At 45.0% G+C, this 19,293-nt stretch overlaps 1 protein-coding gene across 3 annotated transcripts in view; it reads right to left on the bottom strand.

Moving 5' to 3' along the window:
• Tenm4 (teneurin transmembrane protein 4) overlaps positions 1-19,293 on the bottom strand; it is a 699,747-nt gene that overhangs the window by 89,785 nt on the left and 590,669 nt on the right. For all 3 annotated transcript variants that reach the window (XM_029479436.1, XM_029479435.1, XM_021166324.2), the window contains 2 exons: positions 16,147-16,173; positions 9,022-9,168 (listed from right to left, as the gene is read on the bottom strand). In XM_029479436.1, the coding sequence (XP_029335296.1) occupies positions 9,022-9,168; positions 16,147-16,173 (174 nt within the window). The remainder of the gene's footprint in view (positions 1-9,021; positions 9,169-16,146; positions 16,174-19,293) is intronic.

The following is a 19,293-nucleotide window of genomic DNA, read 5'->3' as shown; positions in this document are numbered from 1 at the left end:
TAAGAATGATTTTCTGTCTTTATAAATAAGTAATTAAAATTTGTAAATCAAAAAAAAAAAAAAAAAAAAAAAAAAAAAAAAACAAACAAACAAACAAACAAAAAACCCCTACACATTCTTCAGTGTGTGTGTGGTATATGTTTGTGTTTGTGTGTGTGTTTGTGTGTAAGCATATACCATACTGTGCATAAGGAGACAGTCCATGTGAGTTCTCCCCTTCTACCCTGCTAGTCCTAAGGATGAAGCTCAGGTTGTTAGGCTTGGTGACAAGTCCCTTCACCCATGGAACCACTTTACTTGACCAGTTTCCTATGTTTCTTATGAGCCTAATAAGAGTGTCATGTAAGTTTCCATCCCACAGTAAACTGTATAGCATAGATCCCCAAATCCAACATGGTATGGGATATACAGTGGGTGTTAATAAGGGATAGTTTCCCTTTCTGACCCTGAACCTAGAACATGGTTCACTAAATGGTGGCGGGGTGGGGTGGGATGGGTGTTTACCTGGCAGAGCCACCTGTGTTTCTCATCTCCGTATTATTTTGGGTGGCTTGTCTTCTCCCTTGCAGGTAGCACTGCCTAGCAAAGCACCCACCCTTTCCTGAGTCAGCAGGTCTCGTCCCACACTTCCCTGCTGCCCCCATCAGACGTTGCTTAAACACATAATTACAGCCCCAGCAGAGGGTGATTTGCATTCTGCTATTGATGTTAGCATGGCAGCTTCAGCTGCTGCATCCATAACTCTGCCGAGACGCTCCATTATTCAATCCCAGCGAGCGGGGACGTTGACCATTAAATCAGCTAGCACAATTGAAGGGCCGTGAAAAGTCATGGCTAATTTGAAATTTTATTAGCTCCTTCCTGCTCTTGTTTACCACCAAAGTAGTCCCTGGAAGCCAGACTTTTACCTTTTTATAAACACTGCTTCCTTCGTGGCACCTGGGAGGGACTGTTTCCTGTCGGGGTGTCTACTCTACATTTGTGGAGAAGGTGAACCAGGAATGAGAGGGTGGTTCTCATCTGCACCAGGTTGATGAAGCTGACAAATGACAGTGATGCCAGGCTGGGCACTGTGGTAAACACTTTCTGATGAGCAATGATGACCTTGGCTACTACTTATTCTGAGAGGTGGCCACTGTCATCACTGTCACTTCACAGGGAAGGAACCGCAGGTCAGAAGTGGTAAAGTTGACTTGGTGACTACTCATAGAGCACTCATAGAGGTATTCTGTAAAGAAGCCGAGGAAGGATTTGAACTCAGTTCTTTCAGATGTATTAAATTTTCTTGGAGTCATCCTGTCAAGAACTAGTTTTCTAAGTGGAGGACAGGGACACAGAATGCCCTAATGTGTGATGCTCAGTGGCACTTAAGGTGATTTCTCTCCAGCCAGATGGCCACACCCTATCCACCTTTGAATTGTGTGACCCTGTACAAGCTGCTTACTGTCTCCAAACCTCAGGCTCCAGACCTTTAGCTATGCATAATGACAGACAAAGAAAGCTGCTTCATTCTTTAGACTCACGAATCTGCCCTGCTGCTAGGTGTGAGGCTTCCTTTTGGGTGTCTTATGACAACAAAACAGATTGTCTAGAAAAGCTGTAGACGGACAATCTGTCTCTAGCCTGGGATACAGCATGCATGCTCTATAGAAAGCCATGCATCATAACTTAGGCATTTTAAGATTGTGCCTTACATGAGTTCTGGAAAATTCTCCTATAAACTGGGAATGTTCCTTTATTTCTCTTTAGCCCTTTCTTCAGGGTACTCATAAAAGCTTAAGGGGCTGTCTCCTATTTCATGCCTCTCAACCCTTTCATTTCTGCCTTTTTTATTTGTGTCCCATTCTGATATATTTCCTCAGACTTCTATTCTACTTCACTTATTTTTTTCCTTCATTTGTGTCTGGTCTGCTATTTAATTTGTCCCTTGGGTCATTAATTTAAGTGACAATACTTTGAGATTTGCAGATGGTCTCTCTGGGCCTTTTTAAACAGGGCCCCCTCTTTTTCCTTCCCTGATGGTGGATTGTTCCATCCTTAGGTTTTTTTTTTTATGTATCAGTTTATATCTGTAGTCATATAAAAGCTTATTTATGGTATACTTGCTGTTGGATTAAGTTCTTGGGAGTGGTAATCGTCTTGTATGCCATAGCTGTTAACCTCAGCCTGTGGTCAGCCACCTCCTGACCTCCCCTAGCATAGTTTCTGGTGACTTCTGCCTGCCGTGCCAGGGTGCCACTCACCTAGGATGACTTCTTAGGTGGGGTTCTTAGCTTGGCATCAGTACTCTGGCATGCAAGATCAGACCAGGACCTTTGTGGTGTAAGCACTGTCTCTCACTGATGGCTCTTCTGTCCTCTGGCTTTGAGACTGAGAAAAGACTCCATGCCATGCCCTTTGCTCCAGCAGGCACATACTTTAAATCGAGCCTCTCGGCTCTTCAGTTTTCTGTGTGGTGTCAGCAGTAGTGTCCTACTGTGAACATACCCTGTCACCATGAGTGTGTCATAGCTTCTGTGCCTGTTGCCCTGGCTTTCAGTTTCATTTTATTTCTGAGTTTCAGGGCACCCTTGTCCCCCCACTTTCTCCTTTGCTGAGTTTTAAAAGGAAATTGTTGTATCTTGTGGTCAATAGGGTGCTATGATGACCTACTTGGGGATTTTGCTGGAAATAAATGTCCAGCAAAAGCTCCAAGCTTTTACTTTCACCTGTTAAATGAATCAATGTGAAACTTACTTCACAGAGATGCCATGAAATGGGGGTACAGGGGTGGGCAGTGAGAAGCTCCTATGTAAGGACTCAGCCAAAGACAGTTACTAGTGGCTTCTGACAGGGACTTCCCGTTAGCTGGCATCCTGGTATCCTGGCAACCAGTTGCCATTTGATGGAGCCCTCATCTCTTCCTCTGCATACATTCCAGGCAGGATTCTGGGTACAGAGTGGCCTCAGAGGAGTGAGATGGATAAAGCCAGCTATGGTGACACTTATGAAAGTTAAGGTACTAGAGCTCTCAAGGAGCTTTCAAACTAGTATCATTGAAAAGGAAATACCACATAAGCCACACTCGTACCAGAAACTTCTGGATTATGGAATTGCTCACTGTGTGCACAGTGGGTTAGCGACTGATACCAGGCCAGAAATTCTGCTTGCCTGTACCCTGTTATGCTGATGCCCTGTCTTTGTATGCTTGACAAATGTTTGCTGAGCAGTAAATGCAGGCAACTCGTCTACCACCGTATTTAAGTGAGACACCTATTTTGAAATAGGCCCCATGTTTATATGTGTGTACCTTTGTATATGTGTATGCTCCTGCATAACTCAATTTTCTTAGGCAGAGATGATAAGTTTTAGAAGACATGTATGACAAGGAGAAGCCATGCTTCGGAACAGAAGAGTAAATCCTGGGGAAGAAGAAATCAGTCTGTAATTTTGGAGACTCTGTGGTTTGAAAGGTTTGCTATTTTCTGAGTACCTCATGACTCACTGTGTGAGGCTCCCAAGTCTAACAGATAGATCAGTGTGGCCAGGTCCATGGAGGGTGGCAGCTATGGCCAGAGCCACGCAAGAAGAGTTCATCCCTCTCTCTGGGAAGAAGGGAAGCCGAGGAGATGGGGAAGATCTCCCAGGAAGGGATCCACCCCAGCCTGGGGTGGGATATATCCTGGAAGAGAGAGACTGCTTAAAAGCAGACTAGGATTGCTAAGGATAAGCAGTTTTACTGTGGCTGCTTACAGGCTCCTTAAACTGGTAGCTGCAAGTCAGGGATGAGCCCATCTGTCTTTCTGCCAGCTTGCATCAGCCAGCCTCATCTTGCTGTTCTGTGCAGTCCGGTCAGTCACAGAGCTAGCTGTCCTACAGGAAGCTGGGAGCAGCCCTGGGGGAGGCCCTGGGGAAGGAGAGAAGGGTGTGCCCCTCCCCCTTTCTGTGTACACATCCCAGAGAAGTTTTTGTCATTTGCTATAATGGATTCTGTGCCTTCTTTCAAAAGGACTTGTGAAATCTTTATCTGCTCTTTGGAACACAAGATTTTTAAAGGTCACTTTCTTTCTTGTCTCTTATCACGAGAAACGTGGTTTAGAGATAGTCTGGAGGGTGACCAGATTGTAGGGCTTTGTGTGAATGCTCCATCCTCACAGTGGGAGATGGGGGGTAGGGGGAGAAGGGGAGATGGGGAGCTTTGCTCTCACTTTTCTTGAAATTTCTCCTGGGCTGCATCTGTCAATTTGGGCATCGCCACCCATGATTGTCTTTCAAGGTGCCGAGAGCCTCAGAAGAGATTATTATACATTGAAGCTGCTTAGAGAAACCTTATCAAAAAGGATCTGACTGTTTAAATTCCAGCGGAGTTTTTATTCTGGCATCTTTATAGCTCCTGCCTGGTCTAGCTCTCCTGCTGATCCTCTGTGTGAGGCTTCATAGCTTACTGCATTTCTCCTAGACTCCATGTCCTTGTATGTAAATGTTTCTGCCTACAAGTGTGTTGGGGGGGAGCAGTGAAAGGATGCACATGTAGACTTTTTATTCCACAAATACGTAATTGTTTAGGATACATTTCTTTCTCAAGGCCAGGTCTTACTTAGTAGCCCATGCTAGCCTTAAACTTCCGATTGTCTTGCCTTAGTCTCCCAATTATTGGTGTGAATCACTACACCCAGCATGCAAGACAGATTTTAATAAAGAAAATTGGAAAAATAGTCAAAATCCACTAAGAATGAAAAAGATATGGCACCTCCATGTGCAAGAAGACAGAAAAAACTTCACAGAGGGCAAAATTTCAATGAAAAATAGTTATACATAAATATATACTTTATGATAAACACAATGCCCTGTGATTTCGGGCAGAAAGGATCAGGAAGAGAGCTGACACAAATGACAAGTTGAGTAACTCACTGGACGTCACACAGTAAGAAGAGCCTGGAATCTGAATCCAGGGGACAGGCTTTTCATCTTTGTGTTATGTTGCCTCATCACAGGCACTTTAAAGTTAAACCTGTAGTTCTCACTGTGACCCTGCAAGGGAGGCATTACCTCCATAGTTGACAGTCACTCTGCATGGAGGAACTACTGTTTGTTTCACCATCTTTGAGATGGGGGTGAGACGAATTCTCATGGATGGTCACTGTGTGTCATTTGAGAAGATGCATGTGATAGCATTTCATACAGGAATTTGCACAGGGTAAGAGATGAAGAAGGTAGCCATCGTCCACAACTGAGACTCACGGAGAAACTGGTGCTAAGCTAGTGTCAGGGTCCTAGTGCTTGCCCCTCTGGGCCCACTCAGCAGCCAGCTCCCTTGGGTGAAATCTGAGGCATTCAAGAGGCACAGAGCAACCTCACAGAAGCTTAGGAGACCAGCTGCTTCCTAGTCATATTCAGGATGCTTTCTGCTTTTCAATTCAGAGAACAACCAACCACACGTGAAGACAAAACAAACCAATAATACTCTCCCAATTCAACCATATGGGCATTTTTTTTGTCTCACAGATTAAAAACACTGGAATAGCATTCTTAATGAACCTTGGAATTCAAGTTGAATTTAAAAAAAAGATTGCTTTAAGCCTAGAAAGTTGGGGGCGGGGAGGAAGAAATGGGAGTTCTCAGGTAGCTTGAAGGACCTTGGTGGTTGACAAGGGAGCCAGGTCTGGGTATAGCAAAGGCTGTAATGCAGTCAGGCCAGGCCTCAGAGACACTAGCAGACTGTTTTATCCAGTGGCATGATCTGGGTAGAATAGCAGCTAAGCTCTTGTGTCCTTCTCCCAGGAGATGCTGAGGGACATCAATGCCATGTTCCTCTCAATGTCACCCTACAAATCCACCATTGAGCTACAAGCTGTCAAATGACACTAGAGTTCTTCTATGCTCTAGAAGCCTCTGAGACAATTTTTCAAAGCCTCTTCAGTTCTGGGCAACAATCTCCACATTTTTGGAAGAGCAGAAGTCTATATGGGAAGAAGCAGCATTCTAGATGTAAAAGGCCACATGCAGTAGCTTAGCTGGAGTCTGGAGTCCTAGTGTGGGCCATGCTATTGGCTTTCTGTGTGACTCTAATGAAATAAATGAGGTCACACATCTGGGTTCCCAACTCCTTGTCAATTTCATGCAGGGGAGGAGAAGGAGGGAGATAAAGTTCCCTCTAGTCTAGATTCAACATTAAGCTCTGCTAATTTCTCCTTCAAGCCCTGAGTCATTTCAAGGACTCAGTGGGCCTCTTGCCCTTTCCCCTTCTACCCTGAACTACTTTATGGCATTATGCTGAGTCCCCTGCCTCAGCTGACATGAAGGTGACTATTTCATTTTGTTTCCATTAGATGTAGTCATTTGGACAACAATTTCTTCTAATCTGATTGTCTCTGCTTGGGCAAGGCTAAGAGATTAAAAGGCCAATGAGGATAATCTTGGGCCCCTTCTGGTCCTGTAGTTTATTTTTATCCATGCTACCTTACAAAGTAGGGACGCTCTGAACCTCTGAACTCTCCCAATGGATAGAAAGCCCACTGAACTTATAAACTTAGAGGATTCCAAAGTAAGGTAAGACCTCTCTCTCTTCACATTTGAGAACCGAATGCCAAAGACATGTCCTCCCAAGATGGCTGTATTTCCAGGCATGATGACCTATGGGGGGAGGATTCTTCCTGGCACTGCATCTAAGTTCCCTTCCAGGCATCTGACAGTATCAGCTGAATGCCTGGATGCTCTTCTACAACAGCAGGAGCCCACAGTATCACAGTCACCTCCCGTTTCCTCTTTCTAGATTATACACTTTGCAAGGGCAGAGACTGTTAGATTTATTTCCGAAGCCCTGGGAGCCAGGGCCTGATGCAGTGCAGATGCTCGGTGAACATTTGTGGAGCAAATGAACAAACTCACAGCACAGCTTTTGTACAGCTTTGCCACAAAGTACGTACAAACTCATTTCTATAATATGCTTCAAAAACTACATGTTCTCCTGCAATTGGGGATTTTCTGGCTATTCTTTCTTTTTTTCTTTTCTTTTTTTTTTTTTTCTTTCTGCTGGCTCACTTCTCAGAGCAGCTGGAGAAGGCTCTGTTTCCCTAAGGTCTAGATCATTTCCTATAACATTGGGGCTTGGGCTACTGTGGGTCCAGGTTTTCTGGGAAAACTTTTTTTTCAGGGCTGGCTGTCTCTGAAGCGTGGCAACCAGGGTGTATAGTCTGGTGCTCTGTTTTATGGAGAGGAACAAGCAAGCCCTGGTTTGTAGCCTGCTCTTGAATGTGTGCATGTGGGGGACTATGTGTTCTCTCAAAATCACAAAAACATTTAGTTCTTTAGCTGCCCAGATGTTCCACAGCTGTTTGAAAGCTGGGCCAAGACCCTGGACTCTGGGGAAGGGAGTGACTTCCTGGTGGGGGTTCTCTTTTTCTTTTCTTTCTTTCTTTTTTTTTTTTTTCATGAATGTTATTGTTTATCTCCGGCCTTGTAGCTGCACAGACAAAACACAGCGGGATGCTGAGGGTATCATACAGACAAGGGAAGCTGACCTCTTTCCCACAGACAGCCTGATTGCTCCCTCTCACCTGAAGACCAGGATGCTCCATACCCTTGCTTTCTTCCCCCTGCCCTTTTCTGTGAGATCTCTTGAGAACAAAAGACCCCTTCACTCAATAAAATTCCTTCCTGCCCCAGCATCCTCTTCCTGATAAATATTTTCCTGCTCCCACAACTAACACATAATCCTGCCACAGCACTTAGCATAATCCATTAACATGAAGCCTTCGGGCTTTCTCTTTCCTGTGAGTTTCTGTGCCTGGTCATCCACAAGAGACTCATCACATTTGGGCAGATGAGACATGCCAAGTTCCAGCATGATTAAGGGCCATGCCAACACTGTGGGATTTCAGGAGGACACGCCTCTCTGCCTAGAGATCAGGGCCCAACCACAAGGGTACCTTGTTCATGATTATTCTCATAGTCCTCGTCTGAGGTTATCTGGGTGGCTGACTTCTGGATTTCGGCAGTGGGCAGAATGACTGTAGGGTAGCTCAGCTAAACATCAATGCTATAAAGCAGCTGTTCTGGGATTCGGAAGCCAATATTACAATATTATTCTACAATATTACAATATTACACACTTGACCTTTGACCGTGATAGGGTTTGAGACTGTGGGAACATTCTAAGTAGGAAATTTCCAAAAAGTATGATGCTGAGTTTCTAGCTCACCAATTTCTAACATATCTATCTGTCTTTTTTTATTTTTCCAGGAACTCCCTGAGGTTGGTAGAACCAGAGTCTTCTAGATGGGAGTGTGGAATTTACTATGGTTGTTGTAATGCAAGTTTACACAGTAGAAAACTGAAAGCTAATTTTATGCCTGAGATAAAGACTTGATTAACTTTCATGGACAAACTACCTTATTTCATAATTGAGGAGAATAAGGCTCAGAGACACCTAGTACCTTGCCTACGGAAGCATGGGGAGTTAAAGCCAGGGTTGGAATTAACATGGGTTTTCACCCTGAATTAACAAATATTCCGTAAGACTAACCCCCCCCCCCCATCTCTTGGGCTTTGACTACCCAAAACTTGAAAAAACCTGCAAAGCAGAGGCAGGTTTTCTCCTACGGGGACGAGAGAGTGTGAGAGGAAAGTGTCCCTTGGTGTCTTTGAGAAGGGTCACCTCCAGAATCAAAGGAGAGCCCTTGATCAAAGTAAGTGAACCTTCTCCCCTAGAGGAGGAACCTACACAGTGTCTGGGATACAGAGGAGGGCTGCCTCTTCAAACCCTGCCCAGGCAACCAATCTGGCCACCAATGAGTTAACTGGATGCTTCTCCGTACCTGCTCTCCATTGCCAATAGATGCCAATCACTTTCACTTGAATCAAAAATCCAGCAACTACTGAGAGCACCCATTCCTTAGGCCACCCATGCAGTCTTCGGTGCCCCAAGGTCCTCTCACTCTGGACATAGATGTTGGTGCCCTGCTAACCCAGCAATGTCCACCCTTTTCCCTCTGTCTCCTACTCGGGGAAACTGGCCAGGGTCCACGGGTGCCAGAGCCCTACCTCCGTCGTTGTCCTTGCCGTCTCCACAGCCCGTTTCCATGGATGTGTCGCAGCCAGTCCCTCGCCAGCCCAGCTGGCAGACACAGTGCCACCCATTCAGGTCCAGGGTACATCTGCCATTTCCATTGCACAAACCAGGACAGCCCTCTGCAAGACAAAGCAGAGAGTCAAAGACCGGTACCCGACAGTAACTGCTACCCTTTGCACTCATGCTGGACCTGCTTGTCTGTATGATGCTTTCAAGTCTATCAATCTCAACAGCCTGGGGGGGGGGCAGGTATCATGAAGAATCTTCACTTTACAGAGAAGGCAACAAAAGACTCAGGAATAAGGAGACTGACTTACTGAGGGTATGGTCAGAAGTAGTCGAGGCAGGTCTAGAACACCACAAGTGACCAGCATTTTGGAGCTGCGGTTAATGGATCAAGCCTGCTAAAATCTGACCAGGGATGTCCTCCATCCATCCTTGAGACTGGCTCATTCTCCCGTGGTTGGTCACCTTGACTCTTGGCCCACAACTCACAGAGATTCTCCAGCCTCTGCCTCCTGGATGCTGGGATTAAAGGTGTGTGCCATCGTACTTGGGCTTTTCTTTCTTTCTTTCTTTCTTTCTTTCTTTCTTTCTTTCTTTCTTTCTTTCTTTCTTTCTTTCTTTCTTTCTTTCTTTCTTTCTTTTTCCAGTTCTTGCAACTACTAGGTCAACAACTTTAGTGGACCTCAAACTTTTCAATTATTTGGCCTTAATTTCTTCTAGACAACTGTCTTGGTTTTGAGAAAAGGGCTTGGGCCTTCTATTACCATTGCATTTATATTATACTTTGAAAGGGGTTCTATGTAAGAGGAGCTCAGGGGACTGCCACAACTTTGGCAAAATCCTGCTGGTCTCAAGTACAAAGGCAGGTCCACACAGGCTGCCCTGTTTGCAAACTGCTACCTACCTGTCCCATGCTAAGCACCTTCTCTGGGCTAGCTATAGGCGTAGAGGTAAGTGATACCAAGCTGCACTCTTGAGGAGCAGGCACACTACCAAAGGATAACAAAGTGCCTGGATGAGGGGGCTAGGAACAGCCATGGCCATCCGAGAAGACACAGATGACCTCATCAGGAAGGACAGGACAATGCTAGGACCGTACAGGAAGGAGGCTACGTCTTAGTGCTCGTCAAGTAGACTCACACAGTTTTGATTACTACCTTTTCAAGCCCTGTGGAGTTTGTGGTACAAAGGTAAAAGGCAGAAGGTCAAAGGTAAAAACTATTGTGCAAGACTCATGACCTGAGTTTGACCTCAGTAACCTAGGGTACAAAGAAAAAACTGATTCTTAAAAATTGTCCTCTGACAACATTATGAACTAACCAGTACCCCGGAGCTCTTGACTCTAGCTGCAAATGTATCAAAAGATGGCCTAGTCGGCCATCACTGGAAAGAGAGGCCCATTGGACTTGCAAACTTTATATGCCCCAGTACAGGGGAACGCCAGGGCCAAAAAGTGGGAGTGGGTGGGTAGGGGAGTGGGGGGGAGGGGATGGGGGACTTTTGGGATAGCATTGGAAATGTAAATGAGGAAAAAAACCTAATAAAAAATATTAAAAAAATTGTCCTCTGACCCCCCCCACCTGTGTGTGTCATGGTATGTACAAGTCCTGCATGCTTTGGTGCATGTGTGTGCGCAAACGTGTACACACACACACACACACACACACACACACACACACACACACTCACTAAAAAGGGAAGACATTTACGGTTAAGAAATTTTCTGTTTCACAGTTCACTTTAGCTTCTGTTTTTCATTCAAACTCCTTTCCTTTCTATTCCTTCGCTTGAGCCCTTACTTTCCTAACAGCCAACCCTCTTTTATGAGTTCCATAGCTACCAAACTATGCCACCCCTGGCTTCCTTCTCTTCTGGGCTCCAGCCTGGTCTCCAGGGAAGGTTTGAGTGTGAAACAACTTTTTTCCCTAGAACACTTAGCTTATTTTACTATGATGAACAGCAAACACCTATAAATTTGGCTGTAAACTGAATATTCTACTGTGAAACCAGGCAAAATGAACCTGTCACCTCTTATGGGGGTTGTTTTTCCTTTCCTTTCATTCACTCTTTTTTTTTTTTTTTTTTAAGGCAGGGTCTCACGTAGCTCACATTAACTGCATTCTTGCTGTACAGTTGAGGATGTCCTTCATCTTCTGATCTTCCTAACTCTGCCTCCCAAGTGCTGAGATCACAGGGCTGTGCTGGCATGTCCACTTTATGTAGTGAGGGTTATGGGGTTCATGTGCGCCAGCTAAGCACTCTGTCAGCAGAGCTACCCATATCTGTGACTTGTTATTTTTTAAAAGGGACAACAAAGATGAACGTGGCTGTCTACCGCCAGGCCTGGCACACATAGACACTCATGGAGCAGCTGATCAATAGGAACCCGAGACTGGTGTTTCAAGGACTTTTAGCAATACATATTAAAATCAGCACACAAAGATTAAAGACCATTATGGCTCAAGGGCTTTTGTTAGTTGACTCTTATTCCAACAGAAAACAAATATTTATTTCTCCTCGAGCTGGTCAATGGAGTTGCCAACAAGTCAATACAGCCACAGCCCTTTCCTCTCAAAGGAAGACACACTGGTTGACTGTGTCCTTAGAACTCAGTGGTGACCACAGAAAGTTTGGTAGTACATAGAGAGCAGGTGGGGGAGGCTACCAGAATGGCCATCTTCAAAACTTATCAAAAAAACTGAAAAAAAAAAAAATGGGCGCCAGGAGCAATGGGTGACATGTAGATGACTCCCCTTGTGCTCTGACTAAGCCACCATGATCAGTACCTTGGGTGGTCTCAGCAGGCAAAACTCTCCTGTCCTTTAATTAGTCTCAGTTAAATTTTTGTTCATCTGGCCAGGGACTGTGTTAAATTAAACCACTCATATCATGGTTCATTTTAGAAGAAGGGTGTGAAGCTTTAAAGAGATTGAGAGATTCTTTTATTTTTTCATAAGATACAGCATTTCATAAGATGCAGAAAGGACCTTTTATTTGTGAGAGTACAAGCTTAGGAGGCGCACCAAAGGCCGGCTCCATGACTCAGTGGACATGGGGTCCAGTCATGTCATGAACTTTTTAGAACCCTGTATTCTTACTTATAGCACAGGGGCATTAGGGAACTCAGCCTGATAGGTAAGGCATATAAGATGCACAAACTGGGAAGCAGTGGCAGAATTCTCCACTTACGTCACCTTCTCTATTGGGAAGTCGGTACGTATGGTGCACACTTCCCTAGGTTGCTGTCATGACCACAAGTAGGGCTCATAGAAAGACCAAGTAGAAAATGGAGGCAGTTATCTAGATCAAACCCCACAAAATTTGTTGTGCAAAGGCCCAAATATTTCAGCTTGTGAGCTGTTAGGAATTTGCCATGGTCACAGGGTTATGCCACCGTAGTGCCAAAGCAGGGGCATGCGGCTGAGTTACGAGCACAGTGCGTTCTAATAAAGCTTTACGTACAAAACCGTGTGATGAGGATGTGGTCTGTGGGCTATGTGATTCTGGTAGATGCTTCAAGACAGTGATGGCAATGATACCTGCCATGCAAGTTAGAAAACGGTTCAATTCTTCACACTGAGAATTAATAACCTTACTAAAGAGAATTGCTCATTTGATTTTTGTAGAGCATTTTCCATCTTGGCCTTGGAACCCACCTACCCCCCACCCCCAATATTGCTATTATAGCCTGTCTCTTCTACAACACCTCTCTTGGGTTCTTATGAATTCCTCTGGCTGCCTACTACACACACTCTGTGCTGCTCAGAGGTGCCCAGGGGAGGGGACCCCAGGGACACTTTATCCACGGTCAGTCACTTCAGACCAAGGACCTTCCACCCTTTGCTGTCTCTTTGGTTTCAGAGGGGTCCTCGGAGCGCCTGTGAGTAGAGTAAGGTTCACTCTGACTCTACATCTGGCTTGTGGTGCCCATCACACCCCGTTAGCCAGCAGGAGGAAGCCTCCTCCAGGGTGACTTGCTGACTTTCTTAAAGCAATCTGCCCATCCTTCCCCATGGCAGCAGCTCATTAATTCCACAAACCCTGAAACTCATCAATAATTCAGAGCGCCTGGGCGACATTAACAATCCCCTATGGAAGGACTCACACCAGGCATTTGCTGGAGCCAAAATAATGTAGGTTTAAGATTTAGAGAAAGGCTAAGCTTTTCAAAAGAAACAGTGCCCTTTAAGTGACAAGGGACCACTTCATCTCAATATCCCTCTTGCCAACATCAGGTCTGGCCAGGAGCGTTCAGCATCTTGCAGAGTAGCAAGCGGCTATGCAGCGCACCTCCTACCTACCAAACGTCCTTCTCCCTGTGTCTCATCCTCTCTCTTTACATCTCTGCATTTACACTCAGCATCTTTTCTCACCTAGACGATGTCACTCGTCTGACTTTATTGTTCCTGATATTCTTCCCCAATTCCTTTTTAACAAATGGCCTATTGGGAGCCTTCCAAATCACAAATGTCTGCTGTCCTGCTCTTTAAACCTTCAGTAGCTCTCTTCGAGCCCAAGTCAAATTCCACCATCTGCAAGCCCCCTCCTAGTTTGGTCAGATCTCCTTCCTAAGTGATTAGCCTTATGGTACTCGTTGGAAGCAAGAGAATGTAGACACTTTGCAAAGAGAGCCATTTCTGCTGTGGAACGTGGACAGTTCCTGGCAGCTTAGGAGGCCAGGCCACTGAACAGTGTTTACTTACGCTGAACCAATGCAATTGGAAAGTGAACAAAAGCAGGCTTCTCATTGAACTGCAAAATACAGGCTCTGCTCTGCCGAGTCTCAAGCAGGCTCTCGCAGGTCTCTGAAGTGGATCTGAGAATCAGAATCAGTGCCCATTACCCTAGAAGATTAGTCCAGTGGGGTTTGGTTCTTTCTCAGATTTTGCCAAGAAATACTTGTCTTTTAAAGCAAGTTCTGATTCACTGACCTAAGCCAGATAAAGGTCTAATGGCATTATTTTCTGGACTAAAGATCAGAGCAGGTGGTTTGAGAAGGGGTGTGAGCTATCAGAAAGAAGCTCTTAAGTACTGACTTCACTGCATCCCAGAACTATTACCTGGACTAGCCACCAAGCTCCCTCAATGTCAGCTTCCCCTTTCAACCAAATTAGCAGCATTAAATCTGTTTCCTTTGAAAAAAAAAATTAACAGTTCTCAAGACTCATGGCTGTAAAAATATGTCACTCAGTAGGGAGTAGCCCACTGAATAATAATCCCATTATGAAGTCTACATTTGGATGGTGACAGTGTATTGAGTCCCAGGAGGATGCTGAGATATATATACTCCCTGCTGGTATGATTTTATTCTCAGCAAAGGCCAGTGTATTACAGTCAAGGAACCTTGCTTGGTACCCATTTAGATGGGTCCTAGTACTGCATTCCTTACATTGGCAAGGTTGACTCAGCTGAGAAACATTAAGTCCGTTATTGGCCCATTGTTTGAACGTGAAGTGTCCCCCATAGACTCATATGTTTGAACATGTGTTACCCAGCTGTTGGGGAAGGTGGTGGGACCTTTTGGAGGTGAAAGCTCATTGGAGGAAAGTAGATCATTGGTTTTTGGAGCCTGGCTCTACTTCCTGTCTGCTCTCTACTTCCTGACTGCTGATGTAATGTGGTTAGCTGCCTCATGCTCCTACTGCCACACTCCCACCACAACAGGTAGCATCTGCTCAAATCATTCGCTGAAATAAACTCGTTTCCCCCTTAGATTGCTTCCCATTCAGTGGTCAGTCATAGCAACAATAAAAGTAGCAATATAGTCCTCCAAACCTTTTTCTTTATTAAAAAAAAAAATCCTGGGGCTGAGAGATGGCTCAGAGGTTAAGAACACTGACTGCTCTTCCAGAGGTCCTGAGTTCAATTCTCAGTGACCACATGGTGGCTCACAACAATCTGTAATTCAATACAATGTCCTATTCTGGTATGTCTAAACACAGCTACAAAAACCAAACAAAAACCATAATGAAAAATACTCTTCTCTCTTTCAAAGCTAATTTATCTTTTCCCCCTACAATGTCAGATGCTAACTCTATCTCAGAGTCTGTTAAGTGAATAGAGAGAATAAGAACACAGTAACAACACAGTGTAACTTAAACCTACTGAGGGACATTCTCACCCATGTGCTAGTGCTCCGTAGTCGTTGCTTCACAGCATCCTTGAGCTGATCTTGTGAGGCAGGCCTGTCTCCAAGTTCATTTTATAGATAAATATGTACTAGTGAAGTGACCTGCCCAAGGTCACCCTGGCTATCACATGTGTGAGCTGGGATTCAAGATCTGATTACAGAATACATGTCTCTAACCAAGGAGCACATGTACTGTGCCAGGTGTTATGTTTAGACCCCAGGACTAAAAGCTATGACATGATATTTCTCCTTTGGAAGTGCTGTTTTCTTTTGTTTTCAAGTCTCCATCTGAGCCTCCATTCTTACAGCCATGGGGTCTCTGTGGAGACTTAAGACATCACCTAAGCCATGCAAGTGTTTCAAATATTACAAATTGCTTTGTCACTGGGGGATCCTCTTTAAAGAACAAACTTACCAAAGCCAGGCCTTCTCTGTAAGGAAAAACAGGCAGCAAGCAATAGAGCACCCACTCCCTCAAGACTGCAGCCTATTTGTTGTTCCCAGAGCCTTGCTTGGGTACCTAGCACACGGTGGGCGCTCCACTTATGCTGTCTTTACTTGCTCTTCAGCTTCATCCTTTCTCAGGCCACCCAGGCTTGTTCCCAGTGTCTGAATTCTGATGGGCCAGAGGCCATAAGGAATGGGCGGGGTGACATGAGATGGGGTGGAGGGGGTGAAAGGTATGGGGGAGCACAGGGATGACAGAGGGATTACAACACAATGCCACAGACAGAGCTAAGTGACTTGGGCACAGAATGACATTCTAGGTCTATGACTCCATGACCCCAACCCCACTCTCATTAAGTAATGGATCCTTTGACAAAGTGGGGAGTGTGGCAGCACGTGAACACACTGTCATGCTAACGGTGTGTATTTACATTTTGTATGCACATTTCTTGTTTTATGCTCACACACACAAACACAGACACAAAGACAACAGGAAAATAGAGGAAGACCATACCTTTAACTACCCTATCCAGATAGTGAGCTTGGGAGATAAAAGACAGGACATTTAAGGTAGGACCAAGGAAGTGCAGAACTGCCTGCCAGGTAACCATGCCAAGTGTTAAGGAGACACTAGGGGAGGGTGGGGAGTCAGGGTGGTGCCCAGTGTTTGGGGCAGGCCTCTGCCATGGTGGGAAAAACCAAACCAAAGACAAAATGACATGGGGTAGAAGGAAGGAGAGCAAGCACATTCTCCATGAAGAGCCGAGAGGAATGGTCAACTCATTCTGGGAGCCAGGCATTCGGAAATGCAGTCATATAAACAGGAAACACGTGGAGGAATGCAACAGGAGAAACAAGTCCCAGAGGCTGCACAAATGGCCACAGTCTGCTCTGTCGGGCTCACTAGCATTCAAGGGAAAATCACAACTAACTCCTTTGTCTAAACAGGTCAATGGCCAACCTCCCTCAAGGGGAATCAGAGTGACAAGTTATCTGGGCAGATAGGGTCCTGAGAAATTGGAGGTTAGAGGTATACAGATTCTGCATCATTTCTGATACATACTAGAATCCTAGGTTGAGACATTGCTAGCTTGTCTCAAATTATATGGGAACAGTCATTTCTACACAGACTCAAATGCAGAATGTTGGGTGTGCTGAATAAGATGTACCCCTACTTCCTGTATCTTATGAGGAATGTGAGGTCAATGGATGTAACTGTGAAAAGTGGGAACAAGAAAAGGAAACCTGGCCACTTCTTAACTCAAAAGACAGAATGGCGCATGCTTGGTTTTCCAATGGAGAGGCCATTTGAATTACTTGACAATTTAAGGTCTTGTCTACGTGTGAAGATCTGTGGCAAACATTGCTCTGATATACAAACTCAGTGCATACATAAGAGCTGTGTCTGAATGCTCAGGACTGGTCTCTTTAGTCCCAGCCTGTGTCAGCAGCATGCTCAGTCTCCTCATCTGGGCTATTGAAGAGGCTCCCATCTCCAGTCTCACTATGCCTCTTTTTCCCATGTTCTCATACAGGCCAGACAGAGCGGGAAGTCTTCTAAAGCAACGAATGCCCACATGAGAATCAAAAGTCCCAGATAGGACTGAGCTATAATGGAGAAGCTTTATCTGGAAGCCATGATTGTATAAACTGTAAGGACATTCTTTTCCTCACTTCAGAAAAATGATAGGTACTATTGCTGTCTGTCTGTCATCTACTGATTTATGTATCAATCATCTGTCGATTTACTCCAAAAACACTGGTAGATGAGAGACCCTGCTCTTAGTTCATGTATCAGTGCAGTAGCTGTTATGATGAAATATGCACCAGGAAGCTGCTTAGCCAAGTGGAAAGTTGGGAACAGGGGACTTAACAGGGCCGGTATACTTCCCTTTATTCTGAGAGGTGCTGTGGGGTCTGTTCATCAGCAGGATATAAGAGGGTACTGGGGAGAATGGCTTCTAAGCAGGAGTGAATACACAAGCCATGGAATGGCAAACATGGGGACCACCCAAATGAAAAAATGAAATATGGGGAGAGCCCATCTTAAAAATATTCAGGAGGTCTCTGGCCAAGAGAGGAATGCCACTGTTTCTTGGTTCATCTGTTTCTTTAGTTGTATACAATAATCTAAATTTGCAAAGCAGTCTAAAATTTTGTAGACATCTCCTCGTGTGGTGATAGTTTTGCTATCAGAGAGCAAGGACACACAGGATGTCCTGGCTCTGGTCGATTTCGTAGCTTTCAGATATGCAGAGCTCTTTCAGAGGATCCTAATCATACATTCTTCTAACAACTCTAAACTTGGGACAGAATGTGCGACATGAGCTGTGATTTCTCTCCCCAAAATGGCTAGGGTAAGTGAGTCCCCATCACTGGGATCCACATGACCATCACGGTGTAGCTGATGCTTTTCGGGAGTTTTCCGAACAGAGAATATCCTCGATTGTCTTCAGACTTAATAGTGCCTACCGAAGATTATACAAGCTCCACGGGACAATCTCCTGAAAGCCGGGGCTGACTTCAGAGAGTTCTTTCTCTTTGAATGTCATTTCACTTCCAAAGACTGTATAGTAATACAGATCTTATTTAGTACAAATACTTTAATGCCTTTTAAATATGCTTGCTAATTTCTCCCGACTACGGATGGGAACAGAAGCCAGCAGAAGCAACTGAGACAGCTCAGGCTGTATTCGGAGTGTGGGTTTTCAGGAGAGAAGTGCGGCCATTGAAAATTTCAAATCCCGAGTACACATATCAAAAGGGGTTCCTTCGCTATGACAACACCATGACACCATAAATCACGCTGAGTCAAAAAGCTGATACACCAAGTTCAAGAATTCTTGGACTAGGAAAAGACTTCCATCTTTGGCTATTGAGAATGGAAGTGACATCTGGGTTTTTGAAGTCCAATACAGTTTACTGAAAAGATAAAGGCAGAAGTCCACACAGTAACTGCTTAAACATCTTGACATGAATGTTCTCCAACACTGCCATTTGAAATCTATGGTATTAAAGCATTTAGAGAAGATGGTGGCAAGCCCATAAGTTTGCATTGTTAAAGGTGGTTAAAGAGCTCATGGAGTCTGTGTGTTTTGGGTTAAGTCTCAGGGCTTTGGGATAAAGGTAGTGGCAGCGGCGGCAGTAGCAGCTGCAGCTGCAGCATCTTCCCTTGTAGGCTGCAGTCATTTCCTTGACATTGCACAAATGTTTCTTGGGCTCTTGCTATCTCTCAGTCACTGAGGAAGTAGAGAAACTGGCATCACAGAGTCACTGACAGTAGGTTCTGGGGTGGCCTCAGGTCTCTGGCATTTCTGGGACCACCAATGTGAAAATGTTTTTTTTTTCACTGGCCTACATCCACAGGGCTTTCTAAGGGTTTATTACAATGGTCCCCTGGAGAACTGGGGCCTCTATCAAGGGTGGTGGAGAACAAGACCTGAGGCTTCCTCTCCTCACACCCCCAGGAGTCTTGACTTGACAATTAACACTTGCATCCCTAGTTCACAAGGCAGATGAAGCAGAGGTTGCTCAGTGCAGCAGGTGGCGGGAAGGTGGCGAGAGTCACCTGAGCTTCTTTCTGGCACATACCAGCTACTGGTGTGATGTTGTTAAGATCCAACAAATTCATGGGTTTTTTTCCCCCCCTGGATACAGGACT

Source organism: Mus caroli, chromosome 7, assembly GCF_900094665.2.
Source record: "Mus caroli chromosome 7, CAROLI_EIJ_v1.1, whole genome shotgun sequence".
Taxonomy (NCBI): domain Eukaryota; kingdom Metazoa; phylum Chordata; class Mammalia; order Rodentia; family Muridae; genus Mus; species Mus caroli.
Note: the sequence above shows the minus strand (reverse complement) of the source record. Positions and strands in the feature narration are given on the sequence as shown.